This window comes from Gopherus flavomarginatus, chromosome 11 (assembly GCF_025201925.1).
Source record: "Gopherus flavomarginatus isolate rGopFla2 chromosome 11, rGopFla2.mat.asm, whole genome shotgun sequence".
Classification (NCBI taxonomy): domain Eukaryota; kingdom Metazoa; phylum Chordata; order Testudines; family Testudinidae; genus Gopherus; species Gopherus flavomarginatus.
Window position 1 is genome coordinate 38,884,653 of NC_066627.1, and position 19,032 is coordinate 38,903,684.

Sequence of the window (19,032 nt, forward strand, 5' to 3'; positions counted from 1 at the left end):
GCAGTGGCCTGTATATGAACTGTGGTTACTTCAGCAGATCTGAATTAGGTTCAGAACATGCAGTTCTGTTCTCTCCAGTAGAAATGACAGTCGCAAGGCAGCCTTCTTAAAACAAAGTATTTAGAACAAAAGCATTTCAGAGATTTTAAAATACTGAACCAATCATCTTCCTGGTAAGTCTAAACTTCCCATAGACTGCCCCTGCCCCACGCCCCTGAGACTGCTTGGGTCTGGGTTGCATAATCTGTTTCTTTAAGTCACTAACCAGTTCACTCAGTCTGCATGAGGGAGAGGTCTTTACAGCTGCTCAGTCTTTTGATCACCCCATCCAGGAGTCAAATCACTTAATTGTTTAGTGTCTCTTTGCTCTCTAGACTTGGAAAACAGCTGTGTAACTTTGGCCATGTCTACATCTAAAATTTTACAGCGCTGGTTGTTACAGCTGTATTAGTACAGCTGTATAGGGCCAGCGCTGCAGAGTGGCCACACTTACAGCAACCAGCGCTGCAAGTGGTGTTAGATGTGGCCACACTGCAGCGCTGTTGGGCGGCTTCAAGGGAGGTTCGGGGAACGCGAGAGCAAACCGCGGCGAAGCTGGTCTCCTTCTCCGGTTTGCTCTCTCGTTCCCCGAACCCCCGAGCAAGCAGGTCTCCTTCCCCGCGGTTTGCAGGGTGGTTCGGGGAACGCGAGAGCAAACCGCGGCGAAGCTGGTCTCCTTTCCCGGTTTGCTCTCGCGTTCCCGAACCACCCTGCAAACCGCAGGGAAGGAGACCTGCTTGCTCGGGGGTTCGGGGAACGAGAGAGCAAACCGGAGAAGGAGACCAGCTTCGCCGCGGTTTGCTCTCTCGTTCCCGGAGCCACCCAGCAAACCGCAGGGAAGGAGATCTGCTTGCTCTGGGCTCCGGGAACGAGAGAGCAAACCGGGAAAGGAGACCCGCTTCGCCGCGGTTTGCTCTCGCGTTCCCGGAGCCACCCAGCAAACCGCAGGGAAGGAGATCTTCTTGCTCTGGGCTCCGGGAACGAGAGAGCAAACCGGGAAAGGAGACCCGCTTCGCCGCGGTTTGCTCTCGCGTTCCCGGAGCCACCCAGCAAACCGCAGGGAAGGAGATCTGCTTGCTCTGGGCTCCGGGAACGAGAGAGCAAACCGGGAAAGGAGACCCGCTTCGCCGCGGTTTGCTCTCGCGTTCCCGGAGCCACCCAGCAAACCGCAGGGAAGGAGATCTGCTTGCTCTGGGCTCTGGGAACGAGAGAGCAAACCGGGAAAGGAGACCCGCTTCGCCGCGGTTTGCTCTCTCGTTCCCGGAGCCACCCAGCAAACCGCAGGGAAGGAGACCAGCTTGATTACCAGAGGCTTCCTCCTTCCACGGAGGTCAAGAAAAGCGCTGGTAAGTGTCTACATTGGATTACCAGCGCTGGATCACCAGCGCTGGATCCTCTACACCCGAGACAAAACGGGAGTACGGCCAGCGCTGCAAACAGGGAGTTGCAGCGCTGGTGGTGCCCTGCAGATGTGTACACCTTCAAAGTTGCAGCGCTGTAACTCCCTCACCAGCGCTGCAACTTTCTGATGTAGACAAGCCCTTTGGGCTGAAGCCTGGATCTAGGCCACTGACCTGCAATTTCCCCTGAAATGTTTGTTGGGAGGTTGCTTATTGAGCACCATTGTGTTACTTTCCTTTTGTTTTTCCAACAGTCCCTGTTAAACTAGATCAATATGTTCATGCAGAAAAGCTTTACAATCCAATAGAACTATACTGTAACTTTACCTCTGCCTCCAGCTACCGGAGCAGTATACCTAGGGAGGCAGTCACTGATCCACCCACACTGATGAGTAGCAGATGGCAATGGAGCCTTCCAAATAATGTTATTCCCTTTGGTTATATCACGGGGGTAGTTTAACTATCTGGATTACTTTTGTTATATTAGCAGATGGGTGTGTGAAGTCTACCTATTTACCAAATATACTGTTAAATACAAACAACTCTCATGTGGTAAGGATGTTGTTGGAAAGCACAGTAAGAAATTAACAAGATAAAGATTTAGACCTGGTAGAGATGATGTATAATTGTTGGTGAGGGTGCAATTGAAAAGTTCTGGTGGTATGCAGCAGGGTTAACAGGCTATTTAAGATTTATTACAGCTAAACAGTATGGAATTGAGGCTCTGCACCATAATGCAGCTGAACATTCTCTTACTGTTCTAGAAAACCATTCAAAGGCCAGATATTTCTATTGGCTATAACGTACTGGTAGTTTTCACTTACTAATAAAGTTCTAGATAAGACTGGAAACAACATTTAATAGCTGATATGTGTAATGTCCCAGGCAGGAGAAACATTAGTAACATTCACTCTGCTGTATCTGTATAAGATATGAATTGAAACAATAAGGCTACCAACCAGGGCTTTCTCAGCACGTAGCAGGATGCTTGACAAGGCTTCAAAAATAACAGGTGGGAAGAGAAATTAAACAGTTCCCAAAAGGAAAGCAAAGAGACATTTAAAAGCTGTGGTTGGCAGCATGGAACAACTGTTCCTGAGCACTTGCAGTCAAAGTTTCAAAACAGCTCATAGCCAAATTTTCAAACGTTCTGCACCCAGAACTGGGGCCAAACTTTCAAACAAGATCAGCTCTCATTTAGGCATCTAAATAAGGGCTAACTTATGACAGTGCTCAGCACTCATAAGGTGCCACTGTGATCTTTACAGACAGATTTTCAAAAGAGCGCAGCACCCAGCATGCCCCCCCTGCAACATGCTGATCTCTTTTGAAAATCTGTTCCCTGTTGTTGGTGCTGAGCACTTCTGAAAATTGTGGCTTTACTCATCTTTACTGGGATTCTTTAGAAGTCAAAGGGTCTGATCCTTCACCTGTTGAAATTGATGGAAAGCTCTCATTACCAGAGCCGGCACTTCCATTTGGCGACCGCCTAGGGTGTCAGGATTTGGGAGGGCGGCAGACTGCTCCGGTGGACCTCCCGCAGGCATTCCTGGGCTCGCAGCTCCGCAGGGAGGTCCACTGGAGCCACGGGACCGGTGAGCCGGCCCTGCACCTGCGTCGCCAAAAACCCTGTCGCCGCTCCTGTTCATTACCGTGAGTAAAATTGACCCTAAATGGCTTCTTTTTGAGAAAATGCACGTTACCACCACACACGTATTGCTGGGTTCTTTTCAGGCTGATATTTACAAAGCTGCCTAAGGATTCTGGATGTCCAATTCCTATTAGAATTAATGGGAACTGAATATCCAGATCATCAAGGCAGCTCTGAAAAATCCCTGCCTTAAATCATACCATACTTCTAATTTTTCTAATGCATCAGACATTTAGGCTACTGCCTTGCAATGGTCTCTAGATAGATCCCTGACATCAGTGGGGCTCTATGTCAGTTCAGGGATCCATCTAGATGAGATTCATTGCAGGATTTGGGCCTTCAGGGACAATTAGGAGTATACAGTCACTATTTCATTTGTCATTTGTTTTCTCTGTGTCTCATAGATATACACTAAAGATGTATCAGAGAGACATGATGAAATGCAAAACTACCTGCACATCAAGATTTACGTATTACCTCTGGTAGTTGATTCTATGGAGCAAAAGTGAGACAGTAAAATCAGTCTTGTTTCTAAGTGAAAATGGGCCCTTTTCTTTGAGTGATTAATCTGAAAATTAAAACTAAACAATATAGACAGGTCAGGGGGCTGGGTTACATGCTGGTTGTCTTCAGTTAAATAAGTCTTGATCTTGCAGTATAGATGTGATTGAGCATGTGTGTAACCATATTCCTACATTGAAAATCTAAGAAAAAAGCATGTTTTTGGTACTAAAATAACCATTTTGTTGAAATTGCAAGTTTAATGAAATTTTGGGGGGAGGAGGGATGTAAAACTTACATAAAACATCAGTCAGGCTCAGAGCAAAAGTTTTATATTAGGTTATTTTTTAAAAAACCCACAGAGTTTGTAGGCACATTACTACACTCATATATTAACTCACCAAGAATCAAAAATAAAAAAAAATACGGGAAATCATGAAATTCAAAATCATGGAGTAATCTTCCCTTGCTCTGGAAAAATAACGTCTGATTATAAGTACAATTCCGTGCTTCATAAATTTCACCACACCTTTGGCTGATACCTTAACTAACTGCCTGCCAGCTCATCACCCAGACATATTTGAAGAAAAGCTGCATGTTGGTAACAATGGGAGGTGTGTGCATGTGTGTGTGTGTGAGAGAGAGAGAGATCCATAAACAAAGTCAATTCATATTTACACCAGTGGGGATCTAGCTTTCTTAGCAAAAGAGAGGTGCACATATGCAATTTTGAAAACAGTCCATGCATGTATCAGTAACTAAACAAAGCTCCATTTCCCCCTCCCTGGCTATAACTCACATAAGGGAGAGGAAACCAGCCAAGTTTTTGACATTCTTGCACTGGGGATTTGAACCTCTGTGGAGTAAGTCTATTGACTTAATCTGCAGGCTTCAGAGAACATGTAGGAGACAAGGTCATAAAGGCAGGTGGCTCTGCTTTTGCTCTACTGTTGAGCCCCATGGACAGGAGTCTTTGTGGACTGGTCATGAAGGTATATGGGTAGCACACACTGACCAGTGGGTTCCCTCCCCATCCCTCAACATATACATGTGCATCTCTCTCTCTCTCTCCTCTCTCTTTTTCTCACACATAGTTTGGAAAACAGGAAGGAAAAGGCAGCTGTATGTGAGCTGAACCAAGTCAAATAGTGTTAATCATACAAGTATTGAGCTAACACCCACAATTTATATATGATATTGACATATGTTCTATGTACAAAAAAGGCTCCACCTATGTACTGTAGTTATACACAAAATAGTAAACTCATATCCAGGGCAGACTATTACAGTCAAACAGGTCAGGGGGCTGAATTACATTATGATAGGCCCCACACACAGATAAAATGATTTAGTTGGTGTTGGTCTTGCTTTGAGCAGAGGATTGGACTAGACAACCTCCTGAGGTCTCTTTCAACCCTAATATTCCATGATTCTATGTAAACAGGCTTTGGTCTTGCAGTGTAGGTGTGACTGAATCCTTGGTTAACCATATTTTCAAACCATGCTACAGTCCTGATGGTCACAGTTGTAGCTATACTATGTTGTTGTAACTGTGTCTGTTCCAGGATATTAGAGAAACAAGGTGGATGAGGTAATATCTTTTATTAGACCAACTCAAAATATATTGCCTCCCCCCACCTGGTCTCTCACACACGTAGCTATGTAAATTATGATTCACTTCTGTGTACTGTACCTTTAAATTTCTAGACGTCTAATGAAAGCTGCTGCCATTTTATGTTGTGCTCAGGAGCAGCCTGTTACAGAGGAAAGACACAAACTGTGTTCTCCTGGAGAATTTACTTTATTTAATAACTAAGTGTATGGGTGATCTCTGTAAATAAAAAACACTGTTAAAGTGCCAGTCAGTGGCACAATTCAGGATCATAGTTAGGTGACCTCTACGTGGCAAAATAGATCCATGTCTTAATCAGGTCTGGGGGACAGTCATGTTATTACTACTTTCCCCAACACATTCTGTGTCTGTACTGTAGATAGCATCAAAAACATCAATTTACTAGTTTACTGGTCTTTTACCCACTAACATCTCCTGTGTTAAGGGTGTTAGGACTTGTAAACATCTTGCCTCAACTTATTGCTTGTACTAATATACAAATGTAAAAGAAAGGAGGTTCTAATAGTTTTTTCTACACACAAATAACTAATAATTTTTCTAGTCAAAACAATATCCCAAGAATAACCAAGAACATAATCAGGAATCAGAAAATGAGTCATGAATGTTCAGTAGGATATGAGCATATGCAACATTCTTAGTATGACACTCACTAAAATTGTTATAGATCAAGCCAGAGACATAGATTAATAAAAATGCATATTGGATGTGTTTTCTGTCTGGAACAAAGAAGTCAGGGCTCTGGAAGCTCACTTCTAAGCCTGAGTTTGCACATTCCCACCCCTTGTATTTTAGTGTCAGCAAGGTGATTTTTTTTGCAATCAGTGTGCTGATTTTTCTCCAATTAAGTAAAAATTTTATTAGCTTCTGGAGCTCTGACTTTTGTGTTCCAGACAAAAAACTCATCCAACATGTGAGATTGTACTTGATTTTAGCCAAAAGTTGAGAGGAGATGATAAAAGAGAATGTTTACGTTTTTTTTACTGAAATCCCTAAGGAACAGTCATATGGTTTCTAAACTTTCCTTTCATTTAACACCACTTTATTTTGGGACCTTGTAATAGGGTTCTGGCCAGGAGGTCCTGAGCCAGGCCCCTGAGCCCAGCTCCAATTAAGATGCATTAATTGGGGCTGGCTGAGTATGCCATGCCTAATTGCTAGAAAGGAAGGACCTGCAGGCCTCATTAGCCAAGGACTATATAGGGCTGCAGGAAGGAAGTTGAGAGGGGAAAAGACTGGAGAAGCTAAATGCTGTGTATCCCCCAGGTTGCTGGTTTGGTGTGGACTGTAAATAGAAGGTGGTGGAAACTGACACCGAAAATAAAAAGCACTGGTGATTGCACTCAGAAGAGTTCTCTGGCTGATTTGATGTTTAAGTCAAGCATAGGCCTTGTTACAGACCTAAATCATTTATATATACTAATAACCTCATGTTTTGGTAGCTGTGCAATACCATGCACCTTGCCCTCCCTTACATCCCAGTCTTGTTAGCAATCTAGAAATATGTCTTAAATCCTGAAACTTTAATAATGTGTGTGGATGTTGGTAGACCAGAATATAGTCATTCTGAGCAGAATAAGATCCAGATCACTGAAACTAGGTTGATTTATACTAGCTGAAGATCTGGCATGAAACTTTGCCCTTCCCCCATCTGATTTCTTTGCCTTGATCTTACATACACTCTGAATGAAGATCAAAATAATCAACCTGTATAACTCATTAGCAAACAAGTCAATATTGTCACAGGGCTGCCATATTTTTTCAGCTCATTTCACTGGCCTCTATCAATATCACATGCATCCAACAAAGTGGATATTCACCCATGAAAGCTCGTGTTCCAATACCTCTGTTAGTCTATAAGGTGCCACAGGACTCTTTGCTGCTTTTATCAATATCAAGTGCATCCTAACTTTCAAGGTTTTACATGATTTTGCCACACTGATGTTGATACTGCCATTAGAGTTCAGCTGGCAATTTTAGAATAAACTTTTAAATTCAGGGCATTTTATTGGCATAGTTTTTATTTATAAAAAAATGGCTCATCATACATTTACAGTCATTGTAACATATATATAATATATCTTTATGTGTATGTTACAATGACTGTAAATGTGTTATGAGCCAATTCTTGAGCAGCCCTGAGCACCTGCAACCTCCACTGAAGAATACTTTTGGCAGAGATTCACAGAGACACAGATTAGGCAAACATTTTATTTCCGGTAGGTCTGATTCTATTAGAAATGGTGGGATAGGAGCACTTCAAATGCCTTAACATGTTTCTAACCCATGCAATCCCCATTCTTCCAACCCAGCTGGGGTGGGGGTGTCTACCCCACACAAGGGCCTGAGTAGAAAAAAAGGGCCGGTTAACTCCATGATAGGCTGCACCTCGAGGAGAGTCCGGACTGATAAGGCCTAATGGCTGAAGAAGCTGAGCTGGGCTAAGTACAAAGAGGAAGTTGGTAGTGGGAGAAGACTGTAGGGAGGAACTCTGGAGAGAAGGGGAGTTGGAAAGAGAAGAGGAGGGAGGAGTCCTAGAGAATGTAAGCCCTGGCATCCTGCCTGTGAATGCAGACTCTCTAGCCACAGAGAGTAGAGAGAGCTCCAATAGTAGCGTGAGGGGCTGAAGAAAGGTAGGATGGAGCCCAGGGAAAGTGCATACATTGTGGTTGCTCAACATAGGATCCCTGAGATGGAACCTGGTGTGAAGGATAGGACCAGTTCCCCTACCAGCTAGTGGGGAAGTGACACATTCTAAGCAGTAGAACGGAAGACTGCTGATTGTCCAGGGGGACACTGAGACTTTGGAAAGAGAGAGCTATAGTGACTTAGCAGGAGGGCCAAGCCATGAAGCAGGAGCAATCTAGTCTGGAAAGTGAGAGACACACACCGTATGGCAAGCAACCAAAGGAGAAGGCATTAGACTTGTTGAGAGCTAGTCCCCTGATGGGTCCCTAGGAGGCACTCCAGCAGTGAGTAGTAAACCTCCTGACACTATCTACCGTTTATTCTCCTGCCTCCCCTTTCTAATGATCAGTTTCTATGACAGTGACCTGTGCATTCCCCACATGGCATAAGAGCACAATGAAATCACTTGGTAACTCTACACTGGGTGTCACTGTTGCTGCTGCTGACTGTTGCTTGCAGGAAGCTTTTGCTCCCATCAACATGTTACATGTTCTCTTCCGTTCCATTTGGTGACACATCTTCCCATCATGTACCCGCAATCTCAGAGCATCTCTAAGGGGTGGATTCATCCCTTCACTGGCCTGGGTGCAAGCACTGGCATAGAGAAAAGGCAGTTTGGGCCTCTCTTCCAGAGCTTGCAAGGGTTGGTGGGGCCTTCGGGGCTGCCCTCACTTGTGCCTCTTGCTGCCGTGACTCTTATGGGGCTATGCAGGGGCACAAAATACTTGGGAAGTAAGATGTCCCAACCACACTGCTTCCCACCCCTAATTCATTTCCTTCCTTGTCTTCTCCACTTACACCAACTCCAGTCCATCCTCAGTCCACCCCCGAACACCTCCTGCACCCTGGGCTCAGGCAGAGACATAGAATGTCCCTGTGCCAGGTCTTTACACTCATGCTTAACCCCTTTGTACTAGCCTAGGACAATGATTAATCAGGTCCTAAATATTCAGTCTACCATACAGCTCTTTATAGTTTAGGTGGAATTTGCAGCTGCGAACACCTAATCTGATTAAACAAACAGCTTAATGATAGTATTTGAATTAGCTGCTCTCTTTGCTATCTAATCTTTGTGAAAGGTCTAAGCTTTGAAAACCACAAGTGCTGGTTCACAAGTCTGAGCTCACACATGAGTTAATCTTTTCATCTGACACTAAACATTGCTTCTTATTGCATCAGCTTTAACTTTGTATCTTCCTAGCTGCTAGCAAAAGCAGAGTGGATGTGACAGTACATACCTTTGTCGTTTTCAGAAGAAACAGTCTGTGCAACCTGAATTGTGGCAGGTCCATTTTTAGCACCAGTAGGAGGTTCAGACACAACCTGAAACATCAAATAATCTATTATTCAGCTGCATGCCTTAGAACAGGGGTAGGCAACCTCTGGCATGGGTGCCGAAGGCAGCACACCAGCTGATTTTCAGTGGCACTCGCACTGCCCAGGTCTGGCCACTGGTCTGAGGAGCTCTGCATTTTAATTTAATTTTAAATGAAGCTTCTTAAACATTTAAAAAACCTTATTTACTTTACATACAACTATAGTTTAGTTATATATTATAGACTTATAGAAAGAGACCTTCTAAAAATGTTAAAATGTATGACTGGCACGTGAAACCTTAAATTAGAGTGAATAAATGAAGACTCGGCACACCACTTCTGAAAGCTTGCCGACCCCTGCCTTAGAATAAACATTTGCATAATTTGCACACACCAGTGTAGCACAAGATACCTGGTAAAAATGTTTAAAGCGTTTAAGTGACTTCGAAGCCGTCCCATTTTCAAATTGACTTAGAACCTTAGAAACTGAGTGGAGCAAATATCTTTAGAAATCTGGGTTTTCATGCCTAAGGCCCCGATCTTAAGGCATTTAGGCACTTAAATCAATGGAATGTATTGCTTTGTTGTTCCCATCAAAGGGGACAGGAGTGAAATTCTGGTCTCAATGATGTCAATAGGGGTTTCCCTATTAACATCAATGGGGACAAGATTGCACTTCAAGATTCTGGTGTCCGTGCAGCCTTTCCTCCCACACTATACACATGAGAACAGGGAATCCAGAATCCAGCCCTTAATATAGGAAGGTTGTATACAAAAATGATGGGATTTTCAAAAGCAGAAAAGGGAGTTAGGCACCCAAATTCTTGTCCATTCTTATTAAGGTAACAGTAGCCAAGGAACATTAGACTGAAGATTTCTTGGTTACCTGATAATTCTCCGTTGTGCACACATTATCTTGGTCTTCGGCTTCTTCTTGAACAGTCAAATTATTTCCCATATTTGCTGTGCTATGGAGAAAAACAGTTTATTAATACAAAGCTGATGCATGCCTGTGAAATTAAGAGAAGGCAACTGACCACAGGTTTTCACAGGCACCTTAGAATTCCTAGAAAGTCCCATCTGCTTTGCAGAAAGTTGCTTCTTTATTACATCACTGTCTCTTTGATGCTACAGGACTCATTACTTGGATACAGCTGCCCCTACTGACAACTGCTCACCAAAAAAGGGGAAGATTCACATACATTTCTGGCTTCTTCACAAAGTTTAGTTGCAGCCGACACCTGGGTTGCTTGTTAAGACTATATGAACTGTTAAGATGTGTGAAACAAGAGCACAGAGCCTGTGTCTGCTAGCTGGAAAGAAGGCATAAGGCATGCAGGGAATTGCTCACTATTAAGACAGAAGGCAAAACACCAGAGTACACTAGTACTGAAACAACCAGGGGGTGGGAGAAACTATCCCAACAGCTTTCACACAATGGCCTATTAAAAGAGGAAAAAAGCATGCATCTAGGCATTTTGAGAATCTGGCTCTTGCCAGAGGAATGGTGTGTGCAGTATGCAAATCCTACAGGAGATGTTCTTCCCCTATTCCTCCCGGACAGCCTCACATGCCTTGCTAATGGCATATAGAGAGTATAAAGGCACCAGACGTGTCAAGGAGAGAATTCCCCTGGCACAAGAGCAGTGTAGACCCACTTGCAGCTCCAAATGTGGGGGTCATGTCCAGGTGGGGTATTTTAGTTAGGTAATAAGTTTAATTCATTAAGGACCTGACCCAACATCTATAGAAGTCAATGAAGAGACTCCTATTGACTTCACTGGGCTTTAGGTCAGGCCTTAGGTGAGTGGGTTAGGCATAGGCAATAAGTTTGAGTTAATCAGCGAGGTCTCTCTTTGACTGCAGTATATCATCTGAACTCTCCAGGTCTTTAGACTGTAAGCTATTCAGAGCAGCTTGCTTAGCACATTGGGCCTAAAACAAAACCCACTGAAATCAATAGAAAGGTTCCTATTGCCTTTCATGGGCTTGGAGTCAGGGCCTATATGCTGCCCATGCTAAATAAAGAAAAAGGAAAGAGTCTGGACCAGACCTTAAAACAGGAAACTCAAGTATTTTGGGACTGTTCAGTTCTACAGTCATTGGCCAACTTCGTAGTTCATTCCACTTTATCCCATTCCATCTATTAAATGATGGTATCTAAGTGCCGCACAGAAGTAAACAAAGCAATCTTAGGCCCAAATTGTCAAACAGTGCAGGCAGTTCCATGTTTCCCTCTTTGAAAATGTGGGATCCAGTTTATTATTTTAGTTAGGCAGTAAGAACCAAATGTTGCTCTCACTTACTCCCACATGACCCTGGTCATGTTGCACAGATATATGTCTGAGGAGAGATTTTTCTAGGTGTTTTAATTAGACCATCATTCAGTATTCAAGAGGGAGGAAATCCAGAGTTGTTAAACTTTGTTGGTCAGCCTTTGGTTCTGCAGAACTTGTTCAGAAAAAGGTCTCACTGTAGCTGAAGCCACCAAGGCTGGAGGTTCAAATAATTGGTTACAGTTAGGTCCCAAATTCTGCTTAGAGAAGCCAAAACCAGGGTAGTTTTGCTAAACCTCATCAAGTAAGGTTTTTTCCCCAGGGATAGTTCACAACTGGTTCCTTTTGTATGCAAACTCCTAAATTTGGTGAGATTATGGCTGAGCTTCCTTGGTTACTGTGTTTTGTTAAAGGCCTGATCAGGGCCGTCCTTAGGCATAGGCAACATAGGCAGCTGCGTAGGGCACCTGAAAATTTGGGGCACCACTGGGTCTTAGTGTCCATCCTCTTGTTTTCCTATCCCTGTTCTGACCCTTCCTGCAGGCTCCCACAGATGACTGCTCTAGCCTGGTGAGTCTTCCTTGGGAGGGAATCTAGTAGTTAAAAGTGAAAAAACCTCCAGCCTGCCAGACCTATTAGCACAACATTGACACTGTTAAAGAGACATTCAAGGGGTAATAAAGCCATTTAACAGGCATTTGCCAACCCCAAGGTATATACTGACAGGTTTCAGAGTGGTAGTCCTGTTAGTCTGTGTCAGCAAAAACAAGGACGAGTCCTTGTGTCACCTCAAAGACTAACAAATTATTTGGGCATAAGCTTTTGTGGACTAGAACCCATTTCATCAGATGTCCACGAAAGCTTATGCCAAAATAAATTTTTATACTGTCAGTTTCTGACTTTACTGACAAAAACAGTTGTGCATTAATGTAATATTTACACAGAACATGTCAGTCTACAGGACCTTAGTTTAAAATTTGCTTTAAAATATTTCATTAGTGAGCTGGTGAAGATTATAAAATCACATTTCTAAAAAATGCTTGCATAGAGTTTTAGATGCACAATCATCTTTAGCCTTAAATGTGTATCTTCACACATAGTTTTTTAAATAAATCCTTCAAAAGACCTCCCTTATCTAAAATACACATTTTAATTACTATAGTTAAAAAAAAAGTGCTTCCAAGTCTTCCTGTCCTTTCTGTCCATCCCTTCACCACCTCTCCCCCCACTCCTCACTGAAGAGAGCCCTTAAAGGGACAACAGTCCTTCCCTTCCAGATAGCTGGACAAAGAGTTCCCTTTCTTTACTTCTGACTATCCGACAAACTAGTTTTAAAAGAACCCTCCAGCAAAATCAGTACCTTAGTAAGACAAAATCCTTGTTATACCTAAAATCTTTGGAAACATATTTTTTTAAAGTTGGTGAAATTTCATAACCATGTCTCTTGTTATGGAGATCACACAAAGTAAATTACTGTTCCCTTTTTCTAAAAGCAATGAACATTGTTATGAACACACTCTCTGATTAATTTAAAAGAATGTCTTTGTTTCAGTGAGTTAAATATGTAGTAATCTGGAATGCTGGCTTAAGATTTGAGTACATTTAAAATATAAATTCAACTTAGAAATACTGATGAAGAAAATGTAGAACAGAGAAGAGCTGCATCATGTATTCCATTATATGTAATGTTGTATTCAGCAGGACAGCTGACTCACCCTTACTATGAAGTTTTTGCAAATAAATCTCTGACAAACTTCAGGGCATATCAAAAAACCTGTGACTGACATTTTTATTCCCAAATTTTAGTGCTTTTAATTAGGTACTTTCTTCATGTCCATTCTGCATGAGGGAGAGTGCATGGAAGTCTCTGCGGGGAACTGTGACTCTCCGCCACCATGAGGCAGGCTGGGCATCTCATTATCCTTTGCTGTCAAGTCCCTCCTCCCCCTCCCCCACCAGGCTGTGAGCTTGGGCTGCCATCCGGCATAGGGGCACCAGTTTAATAATACTGCGTAGGGCCCCATAAATCCTAAGGACGGCCCTGGGCCTGATACTGGGCTGAAGTGAACATTGAAATAATCCATCCCACTGATTTCAGTCCATAAACATAGCTGATATATTTACTTCAGTAAGAGTACCTTTGTGAGTAGCACTGAGCCCTGACTTCAGACTGCAGAGAAGTTTTACAAGAGGTTTATCTTTTCAGCTGATATTTCAACTAATAGCAGAACTTTTGACTTATTGCGGAAAACAGCCAACATTTCCACATGGATGTATAATGGCCCCTTGTCCTTGTTGGGTAGTTCTGTTGCCTAGCAACAAAGTAGCATGCTATCTGGAGATAAAAAGTGGTTTAAAATCCTACTGCTTAATCTTAGTGGGGAAATTCAGGGTCTAGTTGAATCTGAAGAATTTATTTCTGTTATCCATGCACAATGTTACCAGGCTTACCTGCTCACACAAGCAGACGATACAATTTATACAGTGTAAGCAATAGTTGCAAACTGTGTGTGTCACTTCCCTCCTATATGTTAGGTGTAACGTGCATTTCAAAGAAAAAGAACATAGTATCTAGTTATTTTCACAAGAGTCTGGAGTCTGACTGTAATCTCACTTGCATAAGTTTGATATCAGTACAACTCTAATGATTTCAATTGCATCTGAGTGGTATATTACTGAGATCAGAATCTGGTCTCAGAAGTTTACGTTCCTACATAGAATTAAATTTATAAATTTAATTGAAAAAATATAATTCCAGCTGAAATAAAACATCTTTTGTTATTAATCATGTATATTACTTTAGAGCCTCAGGGCCAACCCAAAATGGGGCCCCGTTGTGACAGGCAAGCAAAATAACGTTCACACTGAAATTCACAGCTGTCTATCTCATGGAAACCCAAAAGAGGTAAAAGCTCATTTGAAAGCTGCTTTTGACAAAAGGCTGGGATTAACTTGTTACCTTATTGGCTTGGATGATGTTGAAAATACTCACACAAAAAGCCAGAGAAAATTCCATCATGTGAGTGTTTGTGATATTATCCATTCAGACTTATCTCAGGTCACAACAATTGGTCATTATTATGTATTACCAATGGCTGCTCTACAATCTAAACGGAAATGTGGTTACTGAAAAAATTAAGTAATGAGTCTCTTGCAATTACTATCTGGGTACAAAATGACATTGCCTGGAGTCAGGACATGACTCTGATTCTCCAATATTGCTTTAACCTGCCCCCATCCTCCCAACCAAACATACATGTTGCTGATATTCAAGAAAAAGTGATATTCAAGCGAAAGGTCACTGCCACCTCTAGACAACGCTAAGCATCAGTAGAAATGATTATGTTAACACATATGCATATAACTATGCTAAACCAGCATCACTTACATTTGCCACAACAGTCTGGTACAGACTTGTGGTTGCCTCTCTCCTGTAATCTTGCCATTATGTTTAGATATCACTGCAGCAAAGATTGATATGACAGATTTTCAGCACCCACATTTGGAGCCAGATTTTCAAAATGAAATGGCCATGTTGTTTTGGGTTTTTTTTCTCAGAAGTGCTCAGCATCCAGAGCTCCCATTTTTAGGACTTTTGTTCATCATAGCAAACCTACTTGTCCAGCTTTGAAGCCTTTGCAAGCATACATACTGCCCACTGACTTCACTCTAGATTGCCAAACAGTAGCATACAACTAGGTTGCCAGCCTCAGAAGATGCTACGGCCCCAACATGCATTTTGTCAAACTTAAGGTTTCACAAAGAGCTGCTGTATTTTTTCAGATATCCAAATATTTCCATCACCTGGCAGGGTAAATTGCCTCCAGGAGGTTGGTTAGGTCTATTATCAAAATAGTTAAGTCAGCTATGCAATTCAAACCAAAGCTGAATTTCTCCAGGTGCAGGGCGACTAGGCTCAGGGCCCCATTTAGGTACCATTTCTCTTCTCCTAACCTATTTCCCAAGGAAAGCGCTTGTTTGGCAGGATCTTTTTGCACACATCTAGTCAGAATGGATAACATCTTCCCAGGAGGCTATTTCAGCTCAGATGACAGATACAGAACTCAGTTTAAGGCAGACCCTCTCATTCTTAAGGCTGGTTAGCAAAAGAGCCCCCAGCTCCATTAACAAAATGTGAGTGCATAATATGTGCACAGGTGATTGGTGCAAACCGTGACTGACTACCGACTTGGCTGGTTAGCAGTCCAAGCGGCCATTTGTGCATGCAAATAAGTTATTTGCACATGCAATTTCAGTAAATGCACAAATTAGGCATGAAAATGCACACACTAGTTTACATGTGCCTAAGAGGGAAAACCTCATAATGGCAATTAGGAGCATTATGAATACTTGCTTCCCTCAGGATAGGCTGAGCCTGTCTGCTGAACACCATGTAATAAGCAGTTGGGCCAGTCTGGTATTGCAGCACATTACCTAAAATCACAGTACAATCCCAAATAAAGACATTAAAGTGGAACCCCTCTTTCTCCAGCCCAGTGGTATGGTGATTTGATGGGTTGCTGGGTGGAGGATGTGTGCACGGCTGCATTCTTTGCTATATTTGTTCTCCGGACTTTACTCTCCAAGGCTGTCATGCCAGCTCCTTTCAGCACCAGCAAACTTACTTAGACCAGTGTTTTTTAACTTGGGTTGCCTAAAGATAGGCTCCAGAATCCATTTAGACACCTACATAAAAGAGTCATCTAAATGCATGACTTTCAAAGGTGCTGAGCAGCTGCAATTCACAGTGATTTAAGTGAATTGAAAGTGCTCAGTACTAGTCAGGGACTTTAGGCAGAGTATAGGCGAGGTTTTGGTGCTGAACTAACTGAATGCCTGAACCCGCAGATGAACTTTACTTTAACTTCTATGATTATCTGTAAGTTTTCTTTTAAGCAGAATCTGATCTTGTCAGTCGCTGTCTGAGAGCTGTTCTCTAACTATGGACACTTTTTCTCTCAGAGCTCCCAGTTGGGTTCTCCTCATGTCTTCAATCAGATTTCACATTTTACAGGTGCATCACTTTCTATTTATTATATATTATAGTTATTTCTACTGTGGTAGCACCTAAGACCCTCCAGTCATGGACTAGGACCACGTTGTGCTAGGTACTGTACAAATACAGAACAAAAAGATAGTCCCTGCCCCAAAGAGCTTGCACCTTTTAGATACAGGCATGCAGGCAAAGCATGGTTCCACATGAGATTTGCTAGCAAACTTCTCCCAGACCTAGGTTGTTGTGGGGGTGACTGTTGATTTTTTGTAGAGACACACACCATCATGGGAATAAAGTTGTAGAATAAAGTCCTTGCCATACTGTGGAGGGAGTATAAAGGTAAATTTGCCATCAGACTGGAGGTTTCTTTTAAGAGGATACAGATTTTTATATCAAGTTGCAACTGTAGCCTTGCAGGAGGATCAATCAAACCTGGAGGATAGGAATGTAGTCAAACCGGATTTAAAAGGAAAGCACGCTATTAACATCCAAGTCAGACACAACTCATAAACAGTTCCTCTTCTGAACTGTTTTTCACCTCTTCTACTGGGAACAAGGAAAAGAAATCCCAAAAGAAATATCTTTTTTTCTTTTAACCATAGCATTTTCCACAAGGGAGAAATTCAGTCCTTGTGTGGCTCTCTATGTAAGGGTGAATATCACCCTCCCTTCCCCCACCATCCAAAAATCATAGGTTTGGTTCTGCTGTGTGTATATGTGGTTTTGCAAAGTAAAGATTGAGAAAGCAATAAATAAAAAGTGATCTCTTGCCCATGCTATGTGAAACCAGTCTGAAACTGACCCTCTAAATAAATGCCCTTTATTGACCAATCTAAGATTATTACAGCAAGCTGCATCATATAGCATTCCATAATACAGGAAAGTACACAGTGAGCCAGGCATTCAGTTAATACAGCAGTGAAGCAACCCATATGTTTTGCTTAAAATCTCTTTACAATCAATCAGGCTCAGTTCTCTTTTTTAATTATGTTCTGTGCCTAAGGAACAGCAAGTTTTTCTGCTGATCTGAGTCATATGCAACCAAGGAAAGACTAGGGCTGGGGCAGGGGCTTCAGAAACCCCCCTCCTATCTTCACAGAAGTCATCCAGCTCTCAGTCACCCTTTGCAGAAGATATCTGGGACAGGAGTTGGGTTCTAAGGGGGGAAGGGAAACAGGACTCTTGAACTTCAGCTAAGGAAGGAGAGTTTATCCACCTTACAGGGAACGGAAGGGATGGGAGGGGACAAGGGAGGAGTGAAGTTACTCACTCTGAACAAACAGGAACCACCCTAGAACAATTCAAACAACAACTTCAGAAAGTGCAAAATTAAAGTTCTTAAGGTTTCACATTCAATCTTTACAAAACAGGAGTGCATTGCAAGACATGCATTAATCAAACGAGAACGGTAAACTAGCTAAGACTGGCATTTACAGTCACACCTCAGGCTCTCATGGCAAATCTTACCAGGGAAATGACAAATCAACAAGTATGAAGAAGGGTTTAATAGTCCCATGCAATTTGGTAAGAATCTCTCTTGGGAAGTCTGTTTCCTTTTGTCTTTCTGTCAATTTGCATTAAGCATCAGGTAGAAAATGCTGATACACAGAAATAAAAAAACGTACACCAGCCACAGCCACGTTGAAGAATAAACAAGCCAACACACAGCTTTCTTTGCAGCTGCATACTTGGCAGAAGTTCACGTGAGAACAGACAGATCTAGGCTGAATCCTGGGGTAAAAATGGTACACTATGAAAACAACAGCACAGCCCAAGATACAGGAGAAATCATAACAGTGTAAGTTACCTTGTACAGGTTCTTGTCAAAGAGTCCCACGACCACTGAGCCAACCTGGAGCTGTTCAGGTGGAGGTGCTGCAGTCCCTTAGCAAACAGCTGCCAGGAGTGGCTTGTGCCTTTAGTAATCTGCTGTCAGAATGTTCACTAACACTAGGTGCAAATATACAGAGGGGTGGAGTGCGCTACTCCACCAGCCCTGTCAAACTATTTTCTGTTCCTGGACTTTAGGGACACGCAAACCTGTTCAGTTACATCCATTTGCTTCATTTTTTCCCCTGATGAGTTCTTACACTGGGCTGTCCCAGCAACAATAAATTCTCTCTCCTTCTGGGAATAACAACTGTTTGCTGAACACTGTTTAAAAAAGCACAATTCTCCCTCACATTGGCAAAATAGGGCAAGTGAAAATTATTCACTGCTTTTCTGTTCAGGGTAGATGAGATGGATCTTAAATTTCCATCTGGAAAGTGCAATCATATTTAGCAATTTAGAGCGTTGTGAAATATTAACTATTTAATCCTGATGATGCTCTTAGGTAAGTATTCCTTTTCATACAAAGACTTTTGGACAGGGACTGTCTTTTTGTTCTGGGTTTGTACAGGGCTGAGCACAATGGAGTACAGGAGCATGACTGAGGCTCTGTGGTACTCCCACAATACAAAATAAGTATTTCCTGTTTTACAGATGGGGAAAGTGGAACACCCAGGAGTGAAAAGATTCACACAAGGACACACA

At 42.5% G+C, this 19,032-nt stretch overlaps 1 protein-coding gene across 1 annotated transcript in view; it reads right to left on the bottom strand.

Annotated features, from left to right (window-relative positions):
• Positions 1-18,480, bottom strand: part of BCAS1 (brain enriched myelin associated protein 1) — a 100,813-nt gene extending 82,333 nt beyond the window's left edge. The window contains exons 1-3 of the mRNA XM_050918240.1: positions 18,305-18,480; positions 10,112-10,193; positions 9,148-9,232 (exon numbers count right to left, since the gene is read on the bottom strand). Of these exons, the coding sequence (XP_050774197.1) occupies positions 9,148-9,232; positions 10,112-10,183 (157 nt within the window). The 5' untranslated portion in view covers positions 10,184-10,193; positions 18,305-18,480. The remainder of the gene's footprint in view (positions 1-9,147; positions 9,233-10,111; positions 10,194-18,304) is intronic.
• Positions 18,481-19,032: the final 552 nt, after the last annotated feature.